This window comes from Megalopta genalis, unplaced genomic scaffold, assembly GCF_051020955.1.
Source record: "Megalopta genalis isolate 19385.01 unplaced genomic scaffold, iyMegGena1_principal scaffold0435, whole genome shotgun sequence".
Lineage (NCBI taxonomy): Eukaryota > Metazoa > Arthropoda > Insecta > Hymenoptera > Halictidae > Megalopta > Megalopta genalis.
The window spans coordinates 33413-60344 of NW_027476504.1; the positions used below are offsets into that span (position 1 = coordinate 33413).

At 33.0% G+C, this 26932-nt stretch overlaps 1 protein-coding gene across 7 annotated transcripts in view; it reads right to left on the reverse strand.

Moving 5' to 3' along the window:
* Positions 1-236: 236 nt before the first annotated feature.
* The window catches only part of LOC117228511 (protein no-on-transient A-like), a 28015-nt gene continuing 1319 nt past the window's right edge, over positions 237-26932 (reverse strand). The window contains exons 4-18 of one of the 7 annotated variants that reach the window (XM_076528370.1): positions 17486-26723; positions 16833-17363; positions 14553-14693; positions 14214-14432; positions 13726-14027; positions 13199-13494; positions 12922-13112; positions 12437-12536; positions 11976-11995; positions 5057-7490; positions 3704-3762; positions 3053-3140; positions 2505-2674; positions 2200-2301; positions 237-1849 (exon numbers count right to left, since the gene is read on the reverse strand). In XM_076528370.1, coding sequence (XP_076384485.1) covers positions 7272-7490; positions 11976-11995; positions 12437-12536; positions 12922-13112; positions 13199-13494; positions 13726-14027; positions 14214-14432; positions 14553-14693; positions 16833-17027 — 1683 coding nt within the window. In that variant the 5' untranslated portion in view covers positions 17028-17363; positions 17486-26723 and the 3' untranslated portion in view covers positions 237-1849; positions 2200-2301; positions 2505-2674; ... (1 more) ...; positions 3704-3762; positions 5057-7271. Of the gene's footprint in view, positions 1850-2199; positions 2302-2504; positions 2675-3052; positions 3141-3703; positions 7491-11975; positions 11996-12436; positions 12537-12921; positions 13113-13198; positions 13495-13725; positions 14028-14213; positions 14433-14552; positions 14694-16482; positions 16656-16832; positions 17364-17485; positions 26724-26932 lie in introns of those variants that run through there. The other 6 variants (XM_076528369.1, XM_076528368.1, XM_076528367.1 and 3 more) reach the window with 6 other exon arrangements.

A 26932-nucleotide genomic window follows, 5' to 3' on the forward strand; every position in this document is an offset into this window, starting at 1 on the left:
GTAATATATAGTAATAGTAATATATATAATATAGTAATATAATATATAGTAATATATATAATATAGTAATATGTACCACTCTAGGTATGCTAATAGCAATTTGAAAAAGATGATTCTAGTAGATGGCGGAATTTGAATTCGATTAATATTATGAATAGACGAAAGTGTCGTCGAAATTATCAGTTACATTTTGTTTCTGTGTTCGTAGGCGAAGGGTGTAAAATAATGATCGAAAATCCGGAAACAATAATATATTTTACTGAGATTTCTTCTCCTCCTCGCTGATTAACACACTTTTATTTAAGAACGGAGTAACACGATTATTTATTTGCAATTAATTATGAATCTACGAAGATCGCTGTGTACAGTGTCTCTCTGCTTCAGGAAGTCTGCTTCTTTGTTGTCAAAATTTACGTATTCACATATTATAATATATCTTCCATTCACTATCTTCACAGATATCGCCAGAGCTAGGAAAATACAAGAGGAGGTCTCTAAAACGAATTCTAGCATTGTAAATCTTACAAATTCATTAAAGTTGTACCGTGTGCGGCAAGCACACGAATTCCCGCAAGACAACTCATAATGCAATGACAATTTTTTTAAATTTTAACATGTGATGAATTCCTATCTATTATATCAAGAACATCACAAGAAATACAATATAAAAAAGTTATATAAAATATATTATTATTATATAAAATATAAAAGGTATTTGTGCGTCACTTGGTAGATCAATTGATTGGAGATCTTTTGAGATGTTAATCCAAAGGCTCCTTTGACTTCTGGAACAGCAGAAAGGCTCAACGGCCTTCTACATATTATTAGGCGAGATGAGATAGAAAGAAGTAAAGATTGCCTCGCATGCTCTAATCGAAAAATAAAACACGGAAGGAGAGAGTCGAGATACTATTGTGCTACTTATTCAGCTAAGCCGGCCTTGCACATAGGTGATTGTTTCGAACTATATCACACAAAGCACGAATATAAAACGTGTCTCATATGTAAAAACGACTAAATTTGTTTGTTTATGATTTTATGAAAAAGTTATTCGAATAAAGCTTTAGTTTTTATAACGCAAACGTGTGACGTGAACATTTTCTTTACTGCGCGCTCAAATACACCTGTCGTCCACAGCGACGCTCGCCCGTCAAAAGCGGCTTCGTCCGTGAAGGGCTAATGTTTATTTCATTTTCCCAAAAAATACAAATTTGTCGACTTAAATGCTATTTTCCGATGTTTAGTTGACAGTCCTGTATCGAGATCCTTTAAAACATTCAAGCGTTGCTACATATTTAATAACGTATATTTTTGTATATATTAATAGGAAAGCTACGTGTATGTGATTTAGAGTGTAAAACGATTAAAACGAACAATATCAACCTCTTAGGCACGGCTGAATTTTGCGGACATCCGCGAAAGCCACTACAGTGGCGCGTCGTACAGAAAGATGACATCCGCGAAAGCCTCTATAGTGGCGCATAGTGCCTAAGAGGTTAATTACCACAATTTATATATCACTAATTATTAATATCACTAATAACACTGAACACTAAAAATTGATTGAGCACTGAAAGACTTTATTTTATGGCGCGCTAGGGAGTTCTTTACTCTAAGAATGTTTAGCAACGACTGACTCTAGAAGGAAACTCGGTTCTTCTCGTACACTCGAGAGCAGAAAATTTTCCTCATAGGAAAACGTGGCTTCGGTTCTAGCCCTTGTCCGTCGTTGCCACGTCGACAACCCATTTGTTACGCCATTGGCACTGAGTTTCGAGGACGCTGAATGTCGTGTTCTTGCTCGATTTTTCCAGGGTTGATGGAAAATGCACAGAAAACTGCTATATTACTGTAACAGATTAAAATATATCTTTTTTTCGTAAAATTTAATTTACATTATATTCAGTATATTACAGTTTAAAATATCAGTAAGTTTAAGAACATAAAATTGTCATCTCTTTTGTTCAGGACTCTAGCCAAAATTTCATCACAAAGAACGTATTATTAAAGAAATTGTAATATTACACAGTATAAACATATCATTATTCATACACACACCGTCTGCAACGGGAATCAACAACGGCAGACAACAAAAGAAAATTCTAACATTATTAGTAGAAAACGTTGTCGCAAGAAGACAATATTCTCCCAATATTACTTATTCTCTATTTTGAGAGTCAGGTTTTAAGGATTACTTACATAATATTTTAAGAAAAAGTAAACGAGATATTTACAAACATGCCTATCGGCAAGTCATCTTCGATTGCAGATCCACATGTATGTGAAAAGAGGAAGAGGATTCTGAAAAATATAAAATTCATCATTAATGGAATATCTTTGAAAATCTAATAAATATTCAAGTTTTCATTTATCTCAGTCAAAAATGTACACGTTGGAGTTTTTGAAGTTTCGCCATAAAATATTCAGCCCCGAAAGATATTCATCATTAGTATACGAAATATTTATTGTACTATATTTTTTAAGTGTCATCAAACATATATTACCTTAAGTAGAAGAGATTCAGATTCGTAATTTTCGTACAATAATAAGAGTAATTCATTGTACGTTGTATTTTTGTACTTTCATATCAAATATTCATATTCGTATCACTTATACCATGCTTTTGTGAAAACTTCCTTAGTCTTCCAAATCCCATTCGAAGCATTTCGTCCTACTAAAAAAAAAAATAAATTTGTTATTATATACAAATACTAAGGAAAAGAATATTTTCAGAGTACAATTGTCAGAACACATTGGGAAAATCATTGATATTTGTGTCAGTGTTGATATTGTCATCACAAAATTAAATCTTAGTAAAATTTAATTACTGAGATGGGATACAGAATTTTTAATTCCTAATTATCAAATTTGGATTATGACCAGTTAAATCAACTATTTTTACAATTGTGATATTCGGGAAATTGGAATGAAATATCTTAGAAGTATTTTTACGTATAGTTTTAAAATTAACTGTCTTCCCGATGATATAATTTTTGGAAACCTCAATGTTATATTCGACGAAATAGACAGGGAAAACAAGAATAAAATTTACCTTATTATTACATGGTTCTATATTTCAAATGTAGAGATCCGCTTCATAAAGTAATATGCTGCATCCCATAGGTTGTAGAGTTTCAGTACTGTAAATAAATATTACTATTATATATATGGAAAACGCAAATGAAGAATTTAATACTAAAATTTAGCACCTTTTGTGATGTGTAATGTAATTTGTAATGTAAAAACAAACCATGACACTTTTTTTTAAATATCATATTCTTTTTCTTAAGCTTTGACTGAACAAAAACCGATGTCGCCTAAGCAAAATAATTTGTTTTCACAATCAGTGTGCAGGGATCGACACGCGCGGTCTGTAATGTGAAGCTAAAGTCTGCAGCCGATCTCTGAGCAGGGGCCGGGCCTGAACGGAAAGTTTAACGCCGGACCCTGGGGACCGGCGTGACGTTTAACGTGTCAAGTATGAATATGAATCGTATCTTACTACGAAGAGCGTACACAGGTGTCTGTTGTAACGAAAGAGTTAACATTCTACATTCTGTATAGTGGAAATATAATGTTGTTGTTAATTTTTAAATTCAAAATCAATATAAAGCTCGGCACATAATTGTTATACAAACAATTGTAAAATCATCTATAGTTTATAGATAAGTTATTTCATGAAATATGTTCCTCGAACACTTACCACTTTCGTTTCCAATATGTTCCTTGTATATGTCTTCAGCCAGCAACCGCTACAAACATCTGCAAAGACAAAAAATTAAATAAGCATTTCATATGATAACATGATGCTGATCCGTTGATTCAATCCAAAAATCGACAAATTAATGTACGTGTTCCGTATAAAATATAACGGAAACATTGTTTGATAAGTAAAACCTGTATGAGTGATTATTTCAGAACTTCACAATCCTAAATTTCAAGAACATGTTCACTAAGTACCAGTGTATCAATTTCTCTTCAATAAAAAGCAATGTGAGCAAGCAAACAAATACTGTAAATATAAAAAAATTCTAGCGAAGATGCTGAAGAAAAATTGTATCATTAGACTAGATTTTAAAAAATCATTTTTAAAAGATATATTAAATATAAGATGATTATTAAAAGTCCAAATATTTGCACAAGTTGATTTTAGAACGAAAAATAGATGTTATTCAAGAAATGAATGTGATGTTGGAGCTGGATGAAACGTAAATTATTATAGGATATATATGGAAATTATTACGTCGAGTTCTCCTACCTATTCAATTTTAAATGTTACATATTAAGGCAGTTCAATTCATTAGCAATATAATGCAGTAATTTTAATCAATTTTCATGTGTCTAACAATGTTCAGAAAATTCATCCCACATATGTTTACCACCCAGACAGTAAGTAATACTTTCATAAACAATTCTATAAAGGTTTTTTTGTTCAGATGGTAATTATGTACAGCAGCCTAGATTTCAAATAGCAAACCTAGACAACCATTTGCTAAAATTGGTACGTAAATACATTTTGGTTGTCATAGGTAAAAAAATACAGTCTAGGCTGATAAATTTGCACACAAGTATTAAGTTTTCTATTTTTCTTTACAGATTCGTATAATAAAACGATTGGGTTTTGCATAATGATGCAGAAATATTAAGGTTCAGAGTACAGTCAATTTATATTGAATCCAGATGACGAAATATACCATTTATGGAATGTAACTCCTTCAATTGCTCCTAATAGTTTTGGAGTTTTGCACCCATCAGAGAGATAAATTTAGATATAGTGGCAAAGATTACAAATTATACAATATTTAAATTAAGATGTTACTTATCTATAACATCTAAATTGTAAACAATAATAAAAGAATTTGTCATTTGTATTCATAAGATTTTTAAAATATTGTCACTATATATACTATGTTCATAATTTAAATTATGAATTAATTTCATAAGTTATAACTTAAGCAAATCTTTTTGTAAGCTTTGCCATATGTTTATTTCAACGTTCCCACCCGAATATTAAAATAGAATTACGCATAATAACATTTTTACAATATCTACTCACCTCATACCAGTAGATTCATTGTCTAGTAGTTTCAAGTAAGTAAGCCTATCTTGTCATTGTTGTCTCTCCTTCGTTAAAAGACTCTTGATTAAGAAATGTTCATTTCAGCTTATACCGTGCATTATTTCGTACCATTGCGGGCAAGTGCGTGTACTCGAGCAGTTGTTTTCATCGAGAGAAAACATGAACATTTTTTTCACAAAAATGCATGCACGTATCCGCAAATTGTCCTCAAAAATTTTCAGAAACGATTACGATGAGATCACGATATAGTTTTTCTTAATTCAGTCACATATATAGCGTGTATTACCGTTAAAGGAATTTCGTTGGGGCTCCATTGAGCACGCATAGAGATATGCATATACGTCCTCCCATAAAGAGGACTGATTTAATCTCAACAAATATACAATCTATTTAAGAGCACTTGATGATGCTAAATTTTTCACGTTGGGAGTAATGTTTCTAACATTAGTACAAGCAAGTTTCAACTAACTATTAACCTGGTATAATAATTTCAAAGTATGTTGTATGAATACTTTCATGTAGTTTATACCCACGCAAAGTAGTATAGCTGAATTAAATCAGTTTTCAATCAGTGATTAAAGATATAAAACTCCGGTATGTAAATATCATCTTGTTGGGGGGAGGGGGGAGGGGGGTTATATTCAACGTTCCCCAATAAATTGGAATAAATGATATAACATTCTCCTTTCACTATTTTCAATCTATAGTCTTTCACGAAAGTACGTCACCTAAAAAATTATTACACTATAACTATAAGAGGAAAATATTGTGAACGCTATGCAAAAAAAATCTTAATGCCGATTAGTTGATGATACGAACAACCGAAGTTGTTTTGTACAATTAGCAGGTTGTACAAAGTCCGTAAAACTGGACGTACAAATGATTTATATTTCTGGCACGTAACCTACTTATGCCTGAAAAAGAATTTCTTTCTTCATGATAATTTGATAAACTTGGTAAATATACTCCTAGAAAAAGTATATGAAACTATCTAAAATGAGTATAATCTATATTGAAAGCACTGAAATTTTCATATATACTTTTAAACACGCTTATGTTTCCAATGCTCCAATAATTACGATAATTAATAATTAAATAAATAGTTCCTACGTATAGATGGTATGTAGACCTTTATTCATAAAATTACTCTTTGTCAATGAAATTTCTTCGCAAAGTTTCGAGCAGCGCAATTGTAAATTTACTCTGTTGATGTACGACTTATTCTGACATAATAACTTTTTATCACATTTTTTGCATGGTGAAGATGACACCATTTATTAAGCTTAAAAACGCGTTTGTAGGAATATCGATACTGCAGCAGCTAAAATTGCCTTAATGCACAGGGCGGACCCGTGCAATTTCTCATCTTATAGAAAAATCGGCTCTATTTAACTACTGCTATTGGTCTCGGTTTGGATTATCGCATTCTCACTTATAGACTAATGTATCCATGGATTCGTACAAAGAAAAAAAGGTACTACTTCAGAGTATATTACTTTCACTTTGGGAATAAATGACAAAAATTAATATATTACGTTGTTTTGAATATTTACTCACATTCCTTCGTAAAATAAAATACTCTTTCCCTGTGATGTTGTTTTTGTTTAAAATAGAGAAGAACTGTTTCTATGATATTAAAAAAGCCATACGGATCAGATTTAATGCTTCGCAATACACTTAATAAAAGGGCGTAATTAGAAACCTATATGTAGTCGTGTTAATTTTAAACCTTGTCAGTGCCTTAGTGTAAACTTTCAATTTCGCGTCCTTCCAGTGGGGTGCTAGCAGTTAGTGCTACAAATCACTGGAATAAGACATCTTTCTCTTGCACTTCGTTTTACTAAGTTCATTAATATTCTGAGAACTTAAAAACTGTATAAAAACACAGCAGTCTCTTTGTTCGGAAACGATTTGTGATATCCAATGTCGTCAGATCTAATACGAAATATATAAAAATCGCTTAACCACCATATATCCACTTATCAACTTTTGACCATACTCTATTATGTATCCTTGTTGATGTATCATTTATCGTTCTCCCCACCCAATGATAGTTAACAAAAATGTGAGAGACATTCTACAGCAAAACGTGTGGAGAAATGATTGAAGAATACAATGCGAACTATTTCGGAAAATATCATTCCAAACTCGACGTGAAGGAGATACATAATACTGTAACGATTTTTTTGTTTCAGTAACGTCTCCTTTTATTAGGATAATCGTCCTGACGATTTCGATCATTTCCACCTTGCCAACGTCCGCTACCACCACCGCCTCCACGACCACCTCCCATATTACCCATATCGACCCTCATATCCATCAAATCCATTATCTGAGCACGATCGTCATTATAACCCCCTCGGCTACCACGATCCATAGAGTTATAAGCATCCATGAAAGACTTTGGGCCCTAATCATCGCAAACGTTTGAGTAATAGTCGATATTATCGCGGTTAAATTGATTGTGTTTGGTACGTTTTTTGTTTGCGGTAGGTTTTAGTCAGAACAGTCGAGAGTATGTCGATAATCATCGAAGAAAATGCCATCCCGTTTAAACGGTGAACACACACGGTGTTTTGTAGATTTTTGATGTACCATAAATACATTTCACGGTTCAGGGCGACCATCCATGTTTGACAGCAGCACAGGTCATCATCAATTTTCGTCAAATCACATAGAAAAGAAAGGGGAAACACAATGTTAGATGTTGCTTTGTCTTGTACAACATTAGAATGGATTGCGTGTAAACACGCGCTAAAGCAAACGATATATATGTATATATTTTGTTCGAACTTTGTCACAAATGTATGCCGTATTTTTCGACATTAATTCACCTTATACAACCAAGCAAATGCCCAACATATAAATCAACGACGGTAATTACCATCGATATCACAGCACCTGTCACAGTCGATTATAAGAACAAGAATAATAATCCCCTATCAGTCTTGATACGCAAAATATTGCTCGCATTTCTCTCCCTAAAACAGTTTCATTCTTTCCGTAAATCATTCTGATTAAATTTCCGGAGTTGTTTAATCAGTTGTAACTTCAGAATTATAATTCAGAGAGGATTCTTAAAATGTACTCCCACCTAAAGTAAATGAACAACATATTGTTCAATGTTATTTTGTTCCAGCGTTTTAGTTTACGAGCAGGTAGCAGGTTATACAGAGTGTGCCAAAAATGTCTCGCAATCCGGAAATGGCGGATTCCTCGGATCATTTGAAGCAACTTCTTCCTTTACAAAAATGTTCTCCGAGGCACCGTTAACGAGTTATTAACGAAAAACAGTGACCAATAAGAATCAAGTACGGCTGACGCGAGGTGGCCCAGCCAACCAGCGCACGAAGCCCAGTTCCGCTCGGTCGCCTCGCGCCAGCTGAGCTCGCTTCTCATTGGTCACTGTTTTTCGTTAATAACTCGTTAATGGTGCCTCGAAGAAAATTTTTGTAAAGGAAAAAGTTTCTTCAAATGACCTGAGAAACCCGCAACTTTCGGATTGCGAGACAATTTTGGGACATCCTGTATAAATATTATTATTGATAAGAATTTTAGATGTGGAAGACATTTTTGTATGTACCGTCCACGTAGAAGTAATTCAGTGACTTCTTCATTACATTATCGTAGCTTATACAGTACCGAACATATGTATTCAGATAAACATGTTTTTGTTTTCCTATGTTGCGATATTATTGTTAGGAGCAGGCCATTCCGCGTTTTGTTTGCTATTAGACGAACGCTAACTCGTGTGAGAGTGACTCATAAATATTTGCTCTATACTGCACATAAGATAGATTTTATTCAAATTAGCTAGGACAAAAGTATTCGGACGTTTCATTTATGCATGTAATTTATTTCTTAATATTGATATATTTGTCAAATCCTTTTTTTATGCTTTTGTTTTATTCTTACGAAGATGGTACGAGGACAAAGCTTACCAAAATGACTAAAGAAACGAGTTATAAATGCTTTACAAAACGGTGAATTCATTTTTTATGTTTCTCGGCATTTTGACATCGCAAAACAAATTGTGTACTGCATACAGAAGCGATTTCAAGAACAAGGACACTTAAACGATAAATACAAGTACAGCCAACCAAAAAAACCTCAATTAGACAGGACAAGAAAATATGGCGCCTATATCAATTGCTGACCCCAGGAGGACTACAGTATTCATGAAAGCATTCACAAGAATGAAACCATTCATAAAAACATTCATACTATTCACAAAAATATTCATAAAAGCATTCATAGTATTTACAAAAATATTCATAAAAGCATTCATAGTATTTACAAAAATATTCATAAAAGCATTCATAGTATTCACAAAAATATTCATAAAAGCATTTTCATAAAAGCATTCATAGTATTTACAAAAATATTCATAAAAGCATTCATAGAAACCATTGATTTCAAAAAAGAACAGGATGGCCCGGCTTAAATTTACTAAAGAACACCTTCATTGGTCAATAAAAGACTGGTCAAATGTGCTTTTCAGTGATGAAAGCAAATTTAAATTATTTGGATCTGATGGAATTCAATGGGTACGTCGACTAATAGGTAAAAGATTCAACGTGCGTTATCAAATTTAAACAGTAAAACATGGAGGCGGAAACATTATGGTTTAGGGGTGCTTCTCCAGTCATGGTGTTGGTCCTTTGCGACAAATTAAAAGTATATGAAGAAGGAGTAGTATATAGAAATATTAGAGACAGAAATGTTATCTCATGCAACTGAAATCATGGACGAAGATTGGATATTTCAACATAACTACGGAGTAAGCATTAATGGAATTTTATACATGTCTGCAGATTAAGTATCGACGGCAGCAGCAAAGAGGCGTGATTAAGGACTCTAAGCAACCTCTACAGCAGGGGTGTTAAACTCGCGGCTCGAGATGAACATTTTTGATGTCAAGTATCAGGATGTATACAATAATTTAACTTTATATATGTGTTTATTACAATGTACTAGTCAAAATAAAAATATTTGTTTCTATGAACATTGATCTTTTTTTGCGACCCACCTAAAGTTAAGCATTGTTTACTTGGCCCAAGTTAGCTTTTGAGTTTGACACCCCTGCTCTACAGAATATTTATTCCACAGAATTGTACACATCTTTCTATAAATGTGTAAATGATGAATTGCAAAATAGTATGCAAAGAAACATCTGTTACAAAAGTAATGTTAAGAACATCCCTCAGATTTCTCATATAAAAGAAAAATCACTTGCTCATCTGTACAGCTTACATATTGCTGCATTCAGAAACTATTGTTCTATTTCTAGATAAATTCTATTATCTAAACAAAATTGTATTTTCAAATATAGTAAAAATATTTTCTGAACAAAGCTAATTATGTTTGAATACTATTTGGTATTGTTGGGCATTTCTTGGTCAATAAATGTCAAATTGTTACTATGGAACTAGAATTACGTAATTACTGGTGGAGGTTAGAAATATTAAATAGTAAGCTGAACCATTTATGAAAATTATAAATTTTTCATGGAAATATGTATGTTAGTTCCATAGTAATTAACACACCTAATCCTTAACTCAGCTAGAGAAAATAGAGTACAGAGTCTCTTGTTTGCAAGCATATGGAGAGACCAATGTGGCAAAATATTAATATAGTTTTAGTTAGAATTGTAGCATCTACAAATGCGCAGAGTATAACCTAGAGAATAATGTAACATGTTTAAATATATTTCGTCGCTTAGGGAGTATTTAAATCCATTATCGAAGCTCGTACTACGCATTAAAAGAATTTTAAATATTCACTTTTATGTATACATTTAAATTCATGCTCCAAAATAAAAATTAAATTAACCTACCTATACAGTTTTCAATATATTAAGTCATTATAAAATTTGTAAATGCCCTACCATTCTGTATAGCAGTATAAGTTTATACACCGCAGACCAACTAATTGTCTTTAATTTTCATTAGTATATTTCCATCACTTGTATATTCGATTCCCAAGCAGAACATAACAGAGGGCTAACTTTCCCTGATATTCTCTCAAAAACTCATACATTCATGAAGATATCTCACATTTCGATATAATCCAACACTACAAAATCAATCTTGAAGAACTGAAATCAATCAATTGCTTCATGATTGTTTCAAGCAGTTTCGAAGAAAAACAAAAATTTATATCACAGAAGTATCTACTTTCATTTAAGTGAAAGCAGAAGCAACACAACCGTGGATGAAAAATAACGATATCTTATCTGTATCAAAAATACCTCCTACATTTCTGTTCAGGTAAAATGGAACATGATAACTTCGATGTATATCCGCATCAAAAAGTATTAATAAAAAAAAAAAATTGGTTAAATAGGAAGCATCGATATATGCCCATTGACACCTCCAGATGTTAAAGCCAATTAATTAAAATAAAGTTATTTGTATAAAATATAAACATGAAATTCAACATTTAATGGCATTAGGTGGCATTGTTGCAGACAATTAGAATTCTGTTGTTTTGAAAGACATGCTTTCATGGGAAGACTTGTAACGAAGTCACTTCGCGCATTTTTTCCAGAGAATTTTTCGCTAACAATAATGGCTCCTTTTTATCATGCAAGAACACAGTCCAACTCATCTAATAGTTCCCGCCTATAGACTTAATGGTTTTGAAGTACCACCGCATATATATGCATTACATATATATATATATATATATATATATATATATATATATATATATATATATATATATATATATATGTAATGCATATATATGCGGTGGTACTTATATATATATATATATATTATGTAAGTATAAATGAAAGAAAATAAATTTAATCTTGTGAGATACTAATTCTTAAATTGTAGTTTTGTACGAAAAATAAAAGTAACTCAAGCAGTAATGTAATAAGATACGTTACCACTGGCATACAGCTTACACCTGTAATAAAGAACAACACATGATTATAAATTAGTCTAGCCAGTAGAACAATAAGTAATGGAATGGTACATATGAAGACTACAAATGCACGAAACATACAGTTTATTATAGGTGTGTGGTATTCTGAAAATGTCAGGTTAGGGCAGGCAACGAATCTTTCCCAAAATGTCAGGATGGGATCACGAAGTTTCTGGGATTCTCGAGAAAGTCTGAGATTCTCGAAAATTGCAAGAACCTGAATGCATATCGTTCCATTTAATATTTGCTGCTGACATATATTATCGTAGTTTCTAAGATTATGTGAGAACCCGAAAATATGGAATCAAAATAACCAAGATAAGGGAATTCCGGACTTTTTCGGGATTCCGCACACCATTACAGTTCACATGTTAAATGAAATTACAAATATTGTATGACAACTGAGATGATATGAAAACTTACCATCAGGTTGTCCGTATCCATCGCGATCACTATTACTAACGGAATCGTAGTTCTTTTCTCCCATGCCACCACCTCCGCCGCCAGTTCTCATTGCTTGCTCCTAAAATAGTATTAATGATGATTATCATTATTAACAAATAATAAAGAAATTAAAAATATCATTAATGCTATGCAAGTGTTACGGATACAATTATTTTTAATACAGTTGCAAAGGTTAATTAAAACAAAGTATGTAACACTTAACGATACTACAGATATCAGTTTAATAAAACTTCTATACCGGTTAGACTTACGAGCTGAAACTTTTAAGCACTAATCAAAAGAAGAGTAATTGTACAGAGTAGCACTCAACATTAAAAATAAAATTAACCTGAATAATTAAGGCATTCATCTTCGTATGATAAAAAGACATACAGCATTTGATACTATAAAAATTTGTGGAAATATAAGTCCTCTAGATAGCAAGTAATACATAATTTAGTTACCTGCATAAACAAATTATTTTCTTGTTCACGCCTATGTAACTCTTCTTCTAGTCTCTTGATACGTATAGCCATTTCTTCCTGCTGTCTTCTTCTTAATTCTTCCTCGCGCGTTCTTTCTTCTTCAGCTTGTCTTTCTTTCATTTCACATTCTCTCTTTTGCCGTTCACGATCCGCTTCCCGCATGCGTAGCTCTATAAAAAGATAAAATTCATTTCAAAAACCATACATTACCTAACAAATTTTAAATACCACTATATGAATAAGTCACAATACGCACGATCTCTTAACACTTCTGTTTCATATTCATAATGTTCGAACTCCATTTGAGCTTCCAACTTTTCTTCTTCCATTGCCATTTCTCTATTCAGTGCTTCTTTCTTTTGCTTGTAAACTTCATGAAGCTGTTTCAATCTTGTTCCATATTCGTGCTCAAAACTTCCCAATTGTGCAAACCTTGGCCCAATATCTCGAGCCTTAAAAAATTCTGGATGTTTCCGTGGCAAAATTTTATCAGGGAAACCGTCTACGTCGTCTTGTTGTTCAAATAGTTCAACGACGACTGGTCGTAAAGAACTGTAAGAAATACATTTCTTTTACCTTGCAGAAATCTTATATGAATATAACCATTTTGTTCTTAAATTGTATTCCGTCTTCGGCACACAAAACAAATAAATGAATCATGCTTCCATCAGGAATTATTTTTCTCTTCCCCAATTATCTTAATTGGCACTTGTTGATTATTTAATGCAACAAGCGTGGCGTTGGGGTTTAATTTTAATACTTATGATCATTACAGAAACTTACGCAGTTATGAAATAACATTCTTCTGTACACTTTCGTAGAGCAAGTTGAGCGGACTGTTTTCTACAAAACACTACAATTCCTTCACCAGTTGTTCTTCCTCTGTCATCTACAATAACTACTGCACGCTCGATTTCACCAAAGACACTAAACGCTCTTCCAAGCAATTCATTTGAAGTCCATACAGTCAGATCTTTAACTTTAATTGTGGATGAAACTGGTGCAGAGCGTACTCTGACTGCACGACCTTTGCACATGGTACCATTTAATTCATCCTTTGCTTTCTCAGCATTCACTCTGTAATCCTACAAATTAGAAGATTCTATGAACTACAAATTAAGATAGATTTCAATATCTAAACTTTAAAATAATTTCTCATATCAAATAAATATATATGCAGCCAAAACTTATTATCATTCTTTATCAAACGGTAATTGTTATAATCATATTATATGTAGATAAAGAAATAGAAATACACGAATTTAAATTACCATTCTAAGAAACGCAAAATTTTTCTCTTTATTTAGAAAGAGGTCAGATATTTCTCCATATTGTTGAAACATTTGTTTAATTTCTTCTTCAGTCACATCATTTGTGAAATTTCCAATATACAAACGATTACGCCCACTGAATTTTTTTTCTGTTGTTTCCTGTGGTGGTAACTCATGAGTAGGTCCACTAATAGACATAAGGCGCTCCATTAAACGATCCTAATTTGGAAATCAATAAAGTTATATTACTACAATATGATAAAACTTCTATTTAATTATTTTCTATGTCAAATATATTAGATAATATTTAAATACAAGGTATAACAAAATATTGCTTACATCTTGTGAACGATTTCCCATATTTCTATCACCACCTCCTCGTCCTCCTCGTCCTCCACGCATTCCGCCACCTCGTCCCATACTCATACCCATTCCTTCAGACATAGTAGTATCTCCATCCATAGAATCGCTCATCTTCATCTGTAAAAATATGTATTTGAATTTGTTCTTTAAAAATTATATAACCTTCTCTTTCTTATTCTTAAACTCTTTTTGTTTTAACTTGTAAGTGACAAAGCAAGTTACGATGTTCATTCATAAAAGTTCTGATATTCTTACATAAAATCATAACCTGATAATTCATTATTACATGATGGCTACAATGAAAACAAGAGTAGCATTGTTAAAACAAGAATGCACAAAAAATTTCTGAACCCTTAGCACTCCGAATCATTTTGGACGTTGGCTACCAGCTACTCAGCACCACTTTTCAGCAGAAACGGGCATTTACAGACCCTCGTATTATTTAGTATGGTTTTGGAACTAACTAACATATTATAATGATATTGGACTTCTATGAATTTGGCTGAAATCGAGAAATTTGCAAAAAAATCAATATTTTATTTTTTATAATTTTGTTTTGTTGTTGTAACCGCTATCTATGCGAACTCTTTCTCTCGTCGCCTTGTTGCTTGGACGATATCGCTATCGCTGCTATCAAAACGATAGACTAACTGTAGAAGAAAACCTTCTACAGTTAGTCTTTCTAACATATCCGTATAAACGTCTATCTGGAGCTCATCTTCGCTACTACTTGTGTCATGAGACTCATTCGTGTTTGAACGCTTTGCCATTGTTCTAATAAAAAAATATGAAATGGCGCCTTTGAAGTGCTCGGACCGTCGTGAGCACGCCTTTCACGTTCTTGTCAAAACCCGCTGACATTTCTTGTATATATCTTAGTAATTTTACTATATTTTGATTTGATTTCTTGTGCCATTTCAAGAGAAAACTTCAGGGAAACATGCATGTCTCAAAAAGTTGCGCTGAAATAACTCAATTCCCCGTAATCACTAATAAACTTTAATGTCCTACAAGGGGGGACAGCAGAGTGCAAAGGGTTAACATTTCACACTCAACTAATCCTTATTCAAGGACATTGTAAATCTGGCCAGAAGTTGAAATATTTTCAAGTAGAAGTGTGGAAAGATTATTGGTAATTATGGTATCTATGAGGTGTGAAATGTTTGTCTCAGAAAATCTGTAGAAATAAAATTCATGTAAAATTCTTTTTAAATTGATTTCGTGAACAAATATATGAAATATTAATTCTTTACAAATCTAGCGATTTGACAAAAGTCTCAGAAGTTAGTTTAATAAATAAGTAAATGTAGTAAATTAAATCAAAATTTATTGTGAGTGTACATACGCCTTTTGCAGTCAGAGAACTAAAAATTATGAAGCAACAATATTTATCATGATACACATATTATATACTATTCTCAGAAAGATAGTTACAAAATTAATAAGTGAATAAAATTCCAAAATACAAAAACTTTTAAGTTCCAATTAAATAAAATTTTCCCAATCAACTTAAATGATGTATTCTAGTTACGTTCAAGTATATCAACGTAAAAACTTCATGGTACAGTAGCACTCTTTTATATGCATAGCATACAGAATTAAAATCATAAATTTCAAGTTTGATTTCCACGTGTTTCTTCGATGGTCCTGGTGGCTATTTTGCTTCTTATGAGCTCCCTGCGCTATTTTGTAGCACTTTATATGAGTAATGAATACGCTCTGATGGCAAATTACATCACAGGAAAAATGATACTATTTCTAATAAAATCAAACAATATTCCCAAAATCCGACTCAAGTCAAGAAAATTACCATGAAATATTTACTGCTGTGTTATTTAAGATAGGTGGATAATATTTTAAACGAATAAGACATTTCATATTACATGAAACATTTGAAAAGACTTACACAACATTCTGGTTTAATTTCCAAAATATTTAGGTCTCACGTAATTCATATATGAGTATATCTAATAATTTACAAGAAAAACAATATATTTAGAAATTCTATCGACAACGAAGGTTTACTGTAATAAGTTGTATAAAATTGGATGAAAATAGCAAAGGTATACAACAAAAGCTAGTGTTTCACTTATGAAAAATGAAAGGTAAGACCAAAAATGAAGCCCTAAATCTAGAAGAATTACGTATCATTTCAAAGCAAACATGGCCGACAAGAACGAAGATCATGGGAAACTCTTGTGTGTGTGTGTGTCTGTGTACATGTGCATTTATATAAAAATTGTGAAAAATCCTTACCGGTCCATTGTTATTCCTATTTCCTCCAACCATTCCACCGCCGCGTCCGCCTGACAAGCATGTACCGCCTTTCCGACCACGCGGTCCACGATTTCCGCCGCCCGGTAGATTACGTTCTCGTGGCTTATTGTTCCTGTTTTTTGCAGATGCATTCTGCTGCTTTGGTTTTACACTCGGCGAACGTGCTCCTCCCATTGTCCGTTTAGAAATGACTGTATATCCGTCTCTACAACTGTGTACTAAGAGTGTAAGTTCCTCGCAAGTAACGAGCTTGACTCTACCCCAACCGTTTCGTAAAACGAAGTATTCACTATGGCCTTCGGGAACGAAGAGAACGAATACGCGAACGAAATCTTCTACAATACTTGTCCCGTCTAAGATTGGCTGGTTTTATACTGATTGGTCACGTGTGTAACTGCAACGTTGCCACCACTCTTGGTACTTATCCCGTCTACGATTGGTTGGTTCAATAATGATGAACTTCTCTTGATTGGTTAACGTGTGTAATTGTGACGTTGCCACTTTTGGTCTCTATGTATTGTATATAAAAGATATTACAATTACATTATGTTCAATATATACATATTGCTATAGTATTAAATGTTTTATGAGAACAACGTATTTTATGAGCCATTATTATTAAATAGACGTGCCTTTGGAACACAGGAGGTTGTTGATGCTTTTATGATTCGATCGCAGCCCATAATTCTTGAGTTTTAACCGCAAGCCACTTCCATCCTGCGCAGAACGTTACTGCCTCATTAGTGGCGTATACCTCGGTCGTGTTGAACCTTGTGACGACGGGGGAGCAACTCGGCTTCTCAGACCCCCACTACCAGCCCATCCTGCGCAGTACGTTAATGCGTCTTTAATGGCATAGCTCGGCCCGCCTACCATAGAGAAGCGAGCACGTGGCGACAAAACGTCATACACGTGTTGCCGACGAATATTTTCTCGTCCGACTCGAAATGAAAATCGTTCCGTCACTTTCACCGGGCCGTTTCTTCTTCAGAAATGTCTACAGAATCCGATTATGTGTAGAGTTTTCGTGCTGGACGAAGAACTTTTCGAAAAAATACAAAAATATTGCGGAGAAACTACGCCCGTCGACACATTTTTGAACTTTGACATTAACTTTGCTATTTGGGTCTAAAAACAATTAACAAATTGTATACCATTACATTCGGAAAACTCTCCTCTATCTTTTAAGACGGATTCCTAGAACTTTCTAATGTTTTCACTTTACTCATGCAATACCTTATTTTTGTCGAAAATTCTGGGTTTTTATACAAGCTCGGTTTTTTTTCGACAATTGAAGAAGATGGAGCAATTCGATTTTCGGATACTTGATCAGGAAATTAAAGAATTTCATAGTGGTTGTAGGAAATCAAAAATCGTGCCCCACGATGATATTTTAATTATTTCTAGTGAAAATTTCATTTCAATATTTCTAATAATTCAAAAAAGTTGTAAGTGTATGGAGTGATGGCTGGGGCCTTCTCTTCAAGGGTCAACAAGACCGGGCAACAGTAAAGAAAACATCAAGAACTAATTAATTAAACACAGAGATAATAATTGTTTACAAAATAAAAATGAATCAGAATCAGAAAATAGGGATGCTGTGTGCACCATTTGTCTGGTGCCATTTTAGAAAGCGATATTAATTTTCCACTGAAGAATACAGTTTTAACATACATATGATGGATTAAAAAATTTCATTGATTCGCATAAGCAATTATAAATCTAATGCGGTCCGGGTAAAAGTTTCATTACAGTCTACTAAATATTGTTGTTTAAAGCCATTTGCAACTAGACGAGCTTTATATTTAAACGGGTTTACAAATTCATCATTTTGGAAATACTCATTTATAATCTACAATGTTTTTATCTTTAGGATTTGGCACTAATGTCCATGTCTTATTAATCAACTGAGAATTGGTCTTTCTTTATGAGATGTTTACGTTAACTGACATGATTCAACACGAAAACAGAAAATACATTATCACAAGCCTTCAGGATCAAATCGTATCAGGTAGTAAATAAAAAAACTATTTGCTCGAATGATTTTTGATTCAACCTATTTGTTGAAATTCAACAGTACTAATAAACGTTATTGTTAGAAAAATATTCAGCTTGCACACGATCTACGAAAGATATTTTTTAACCTTTCTTTATAGGTAATAATTGCAACAGTAAAGAAAACATCAAGAACTAATTAATTAAACACAGAAATAATAATTGTTTACAAAATAAAAATGAATCAGAATCAGAAAATAGGGATGCTGTGTGCATCATTTGTCTGGTGCCATTTTAGAAAGCGATAGAATTTTGTATTTTTCATTACGTCGGTTAATTTCAAGTAAAATCGTTTCACTTTTAGTATATAGTATTGTAACAGCCATCATACCGCTATCAAGCCCCCGTCATAAAATAGAAAACAGTCGTTCGTACCGCCACGGACATTTCCAAATTCGAAGCTAATGACAGGGGCTCGTACGAACCTACATCTGCACACCAGATTCGCATGGAGATTTATTTATTTATTCATTTATTGTACTCGGGGTTTTTCGAGATCGTTTTGGGGCCCGTCCGACCGTCGTAAACCAGACCCGAAGGATTTCCCATTCTTCCATTCTTTATGATTCTTTTCCCGCTGTTGCTAATGATTTTCCTTCGACATCCTACTATCTACTGGTATTTAAGGGTGCTGGTGAGATGTAGTGAGAGTTTCCATTTGTATTTTACACTATTTTGTATTCACACTATCGCACTCAGTATAGTGCAATACATTCAGTATAATTAAATCACTATTACGTTATAATAAATATATTTGTCTGATGCATTTTTAGTAATAAAAACAATTATTATATATTAAACTCAGGTTATTGTTACAATTACTGTTTCAAACATTGTGACACGTCGTTTTAACGAAGTTCCCCTTAGTAATAGTTATTACAAACGCAGGGTGTACGTTGAAGGTTGATTTCAAAATAGTAAGACAATGTTGGTATTTATAAATTGAAATAATAAATGATTATTTTCAAGTTATTACAAAAAATTATCTGTACAATCTAAGAGATTTCCTCCTTTATCAGATATAGTCCCCGGAACCATTGCCGTACAAAGTACCCAACAAGTGTAAAACAAACGATCTAATATCTAAATTCTGGCGTTGAATCGATTGAAATAGTTGTAACAGCGTTTGATAAAATACAAATGGAATACAAATAATTATCGGTCTGAACGAAAATTTATCAAATCAATTGAATTTCGATAAAAGCAATCGAACTTGCTATCTCGACAGTCGGCGAGTTGGCGGAGTTATGGTGTTCGAGAAACTCACAGTCGAGGTACGCTGCTCCGGGTCCAAACTGAAAAAACATGGTCTTTAAGAAAACCGAAATCTTATTTAGCGCCGACAATAAGTCTCGACGAATTATAAATTCACGTAGCCTTCTTCCACAGGGACACATAGCACGCAGCAATACGTTGTTCGGCGGTACCTCTAGCGGAGGTACTATCTCCTCTTCTAAGTCTTCACAGATATGTTGGTTCTCAATTTATACCGGTATTTTCGACACACTGCTCAAAAAATCTGCAAAAGAACAATACAAATTTGAAATAAGTTGGAACCTGTCGATCTTCAATATCAGATTCGTAGATCGTTTGAATTTGCCACATTTCTCATTTCAATCAATTTCCAAACTTCAAAATGACAATTACGCTGTAAACTGTATCACCTTTTTTAAAACAAGAGAAAGCTGTCGATCACTAATTGTAAAAACGACTCTAAGGGTGTATCGCTTTTCAAAAATGACAATACGAAATTTTTACGAAGTACCCAACAAGTGTAAAACAAACGATCTAATATCTAAATTCTGGCGTGGAATCGATTGAAATAGTTGTAACAGCGTTTGATAAAGTACAAATGGAATACAAATAATTATCGGTCCGAATGAAAATTTATCAAATAAATTGAATTTCGGTAAAAGCAATCGAACTTGCTATCTCGACAGTCGGGGAGTTGGCGGAGTTATGGTGTTCGAGAAACTCACAGTCGAGGTACACTGCTCCGGGTCCAAACTGAAAAAACATGGTCTTTAAGAAAACCGAAATCTTATATCTCACCGTTCCGTGCACACGTTTGGAACTTGATCACTGTTGGACGCGTGGTAATCCCCATATATCGAAATAATATGCGGCTTAAACTCATTTCAAATTTGCATTGTTTTGTGGCAGATTTTTGGAGCAGGGTGTAGAAAATTCCGATACAAACGGACAACCAACATATCTGTGAAGACTTGGATGAGGAGATAGTACCACCGGTAGAGGAACCACCGAACCACGTATTGCTGCGTGCTATGTGCCCGTGTGGAAGAAGGCTACGTGAATTTATAATTCGTCGAGACTCATTGTCGGCGCAGATCGAAAGAAATAAGAAATTACTTAGAAAATTTCGCGCACGGCGACGTTATTAACGACCGGAGCAAATCCTGTTGCGAGAAAGATATATGGGATTGCACACGTTCGACAGAGATCGAGTTCGAAACGGAACGGCAAGGGTTCCGTTGACTATACATATACATTCCTTCTTCTGGGAACAAGAAAAACCTAATTAGACAACTTATACATTATAATTATGAAACACATAAACAAAATATATCTTTTTTTCTCAACTCATTTCTGTTCACATATTCAAGAATTTATGTCCTGCAAATGGTTTGGTCAGCACATCCGCCACTTGCTCACCTGCATAGGTATACAGAGAGTTCCAAAATTACGGTACTTTCGGTGAATGGGGGGTTGGTTCCTGAAGTCATTTGATGTAACTTTTTTCTTAGTGTAAATGCAATTCGCGGCGTCGTTTACCAGTTATTAATGAATCTGGGCTCCGTACAAATAATCTTGACAATTACTCTTTTTCGAGTTCCAAGTAATTGCACAGTTTTCAAACAATATGAATTGACATAGCCTCTCGAAATATTATTGTTATCGTATTCACTTCTTGTGAATGCTAATTTAATATCTATGGAACTTTTCAAATATCTTATAACTCTTTTAAGGCAAATCCGACAGTTCTTTATTCCTTTTACTTGTATATCGACTCAAAATACTAATAGTTACACAGAAATCAGGTTGTGTACACATCATTATATACATTAAACAATCGACAACATATCGACAGGGTGCGGTCGATCGGGGAATTCTCAAAATCTTTCTCTTTAAGAGCCTTTACAATTTCTTCAAACCATACAAAAATGTATTTAATTTACTTGACTTGATATTTATGACTTCAATCTCCCTTTTTTAATTTTCCACTGAAGAATACAGTTTTAACATACATATGATGGATTAAAAAATTTCATTGATTCGCATAAGCAATTATAAATCTAATGCGGCCCGGGTAAAAGTTCCATTACAGTCTACTAAATATTTTTGTTTAAAGCCATTTGCAACTAGACGAGCTTTATATTTAAACGGGTTTACAAATTCATCATTTTGGAAATACTCATTTATAATCTACAATGTTTTTATCTTTACGATTTGGCACTAATGTCCATGTCTTATTAATCAACTGAGAATTGGTCTTTCTTTATGAGATGTTTACGTTAACTGACATGATTCAACACGAAAACAGAAAATACATTATCACAAGCCTTCAGGATTAAATCGTATCAGGTAGTAAATAAAAAAACTATTTGCTCGAATGATTTTTGATTCAACCTATTTGTTGAAATTCAACAGTACTAATAAACGTTATTGTTAGAAAAGTATTCAGCATGCACATGATCTACGCGCGCGAAAGATATTCTTTAACTCTTCTTTATAGGTAATAATTGCAACAGTAAAGAAAACATCAAGAACTAATTAATTAAACACAGAAATAATAATTGTTTACAAAATAAAAATGAATCAGAATCAGAAAATAGGGATGCTGTGTGCATCATTTGTCTGGTGCCATTTTAGAAAGCGATAGAATTTTGTATTTTTCATTACGTCGGTTAATTTCAAGTAAAATCGTTTCACTTTTAGTACATAGTATTGTAACAGTCATCATACCGCTATCAAGCCCCCGTCATAAAATAGAAAACAGTCGTTCGTACCGCCACGGACATTTCCAAATTCGAAGCTAATGACAGGGGCTCGTACGAACCTACATCTGCACACCAGATCCGCATGGAGATTAATTTATTTATTCATTTATTGTACTCGGGGTTTTTCGAGACCGTTTTGGGGCCCGTCCGACCGTCGTAAACCAGACCCGAAGGATTTCTCATTCTTCCATTCTTTATGATTCTATTCCCGTTGTTGCTAATGATTTTCTTTCGACATCCTACTATCTCCTTTTCAACTCTCCCCTGTCGTTTTCCTCCCCTTCCTACTAGGATTTCTAGTGAAGCACCCCCAGATTACATACATTCAGTATAATTAAATCACTATTACGTTACAATTAATATATTTGTATGATGCATTTTTAGTAATAAAAATAATTATTATATATTAAACTAAGGTGTTTTAAATGAGTATTAACCTGCCCTCAAAAGGCGATTTCAACTTGCAACGCAGCGGGGTACATTGATACATTTTTCAATCACTTAGAAAACACTTTGCGATTTATGTTGTGTGTAGTTTCTGAATTCGTCCTTTACAAAATATTAAAAGGATGGATTAAAGCATATATTAGCATTTTTTTGGTATTAAGTAATTAGCTCAATTGAAGATTGTATAAATCAAAAGGTGAAAAATGTATCTATTTTCTCTCTGTCTCTCCCACGTTATAAAACTGGAACTATATTTTTAATTATTCGAAATGTTTGCTTGAAATCGAATAATGAAATATATAGTGCAATTGGCTTCGTTTCACATACAATGTTCGCGGAAAGGATTTTTTGCAATTCGAATGTTAAGATGGAAAATTTTGCAAGAAATCTTTTGCAACGAGCAAACGTTATCATCCTCTATAAAATTATAAACAATAAACGTTTACATTTTCTGTTACTCTAAAACTTTTATAAAAACGCTCACTGTATGTTACAAGTATGTAACGCACAAACGTAATTCCATTTCAGAAAAATAATTACGACGAGTCTTATCCAATAAAAACACAAACCTGCTTAAACCAATAGCGCTATTATGAACAAACTTAAATTAATTAATTACATTAACTTTGCCATATTATAAATGTTCCGAGTTTGGTCGAAATCATCCGACGTACTTTCTTTCTCACTAACAATTCACTAGCAATCTTTCCCCTGTATTCTAGATTCCATGAAGTGAACGTTTCAAATAGATCATTTAAACAGGGATTTCTATAAATCTAGAGTATAAATATAGATATATATAGTATAAATATAAATATATATAAATAAATATAGAGTATTTGATTTTATCGTGTCACAATCAGAATCAGTCGGTAAACTTACTCAACAACATATTCGTTACAGCAACGAGTAACAACAGAATTTGAGTGCAGAAATAAGTAACAAAACAAATGATCTTCGAAAGCTGTAGCGTCTATTATTCAAATATGATTGCAAGTTTTTAATAAATCAGAGGCAGTGATGCACAATCTTCGTACGTCTCCGTGTAAGCACTTCCTGTCCAGATCATTCCGAAAAGCAAGCGTTCTAGACTGTTGATCGAAATTAGCAAAGTTCACGTCGAAAGATCCAATGATCCAAACTCTTGCTGGAAAATTTGATCTGCGGACGTCAGATCAATATATGTCTTCAATTTTGTTGTTAGTTACTTCCACACTTTGTAACGCCGTACAAGGTTTCAAACAGATGAAATGGAGAGTAGTAAATATCTGATCATCTATAATCATCATAAATATCTATATCATATACTGAAGTGAATGTTCACATGAAAACCAATGTTTCATCACTCAATGTTTATCTTGATCCAATCGATTGAGATCAAGGTAAGGGCCGCAGTTGTCGTATCCATCACAATACTTGAAAGTACTTGCGAAGGTGCAGTTGCATTAAAACCAGGATGCCATAGTAGTATTTTTAAGGCACTTCGAATGACTTTTTTAGTTGACTTGTGTTGCACGATAATCGAAAATGGAGTGTTCTCATTTGAAATGTTCCATTTAAGAATGCAACTCCATATTTGTAATAAAATGATATGTTGGCGATTCCGTTGCTAATTCCGAATGTTGGGAATTTATCGAGCAACAACCCGGCCCAACTATGATATTTGCAACATCTTGGCAATGTAATGACCTTGTCTCTCGACAACACATCTTCAATCATTTTCGTAGATCTTAATTGTTTTAACAGATTCAAAAGATGCAGTTGCAACATATTTGAACATTCTGAGAAGAATAATAAACCAGTTCCTTTGGAAATAAATTCAACTTTTTTCTGCACTTTATGAGCTTTCTTGAACATCACTATTTGCAGATTTACATATTACTATAACTCAAATTCTTGTAACTATATGCAATATACGATATTTCTATCACACGATAATTGACGTAAAATATGATTCTGATTCAGATTCTGATAACACCCTGCGTTTACGTTTAAACCTGATTTATACTAGTAAAAAGAGTTGGCAATTGTACAGGCTGATTTCGCTATAGCATGCTCCTTAATTATGTGTATATGGTTCGTACTCAAGTCAGTACTACTCGGAGCTGACGAGAAGGCGACTATAAACAATGCGTATACGTTTGCCCCGAATGCCTTCTTGTCAGCTCTAGAACCTGGACATTCCAGGATACAGGAGACATGAACTAGTATAAATATACTAGGTTTATACTATTAGGTTAAATAATTATACTATTATACTATTAATTATAATATAATTAAATATACTATTAATATACTATTAATATAATTAAATATACTATTAATTATAATATAATTAATTATACCAATAATTATAGTATAATTAATAATTATACTAATAATTATACTATTAGTCCAAATTTTTCGTCCAAATCGTTTACGAGCAAACTTATTATTATATAGCGGTTGTTAATGCAAACTAAAAGAAATATCTTTTTTTCTTCTTATAATTGTAATAAGTTGAACGTAATGTGACATTATTCTTAAATTTCTCAAATTCTTATTCATTTTTATTATAAATGCCTAAAAAATCGGCAGAGTCTACTTATTACAATACATACAATACAAGTATTATATACATATATTACCATGTTCATTTGAGCGGTTCAAACAGATATGTGATTGTTAATGTTCAAATTTATGCACAGAATTTAGGTCTTAATAAGAATGATTTCTTTTTAGGAATTAATTTTTCTAATTCGAGTACAACCATTCGAATACATGATCTCGTTTTCAGGTGACGTTTGTGCGTTAGTGTCCTACAGATACAGATTATATAGAAAAACACTAAATATATATTAATAAAAATATGAACAGATTAAATTCAATTAATTAAAAGAAAAATTATACAATGGAGGTGATTCTACATGAAAAAATAAGTCGAAAATAAGGAATAAGATTTTTTCCACTTAGGGCTCCGTTGTCGAGAAAATCGACTTTGTATATACTCAGCGAGCACGTTGTTACACGTGAGTTTGGTTTGCAATAATTTGCTTTTTTTATTTTCATTATTATGTAGTTCAGCAACGCGACAAAGAGGGCCACGCGGTATTTTCAAGTTACGTTTATATAATTTCTTTAAATTGTTGACTTAGACCACTTTCATAATTATGGGCACATATATGTATGTGTTCACACAGCTCTGCCTAATAATTCTTAATAAACTCCTAGGGAAATATAATGAAACGGACTCACCAGAGATGAACTCATTGATATAGTTGCCACCTATTACCAGCAACTCAGTAATGCAACAACCTGACGTCGTATGCGCATTCATTAATTCCATTATCAATCATAGTCACATCACAACCTTCAAAAAATAAAGATATTTTATACCCTATATATATATATTTTATAATATTTTATACATATATATTTTATACCCTAATAGAAAATTCTAATTTACAATTGTTAAGATTGAAATTTCTTAAATTTCAATAATTACAACAAAATTTTCAACCCAAAGGTAATGAAAATAATTAGAAAATAGCAAATAATAGAACAGAAAGATGAAAAAGT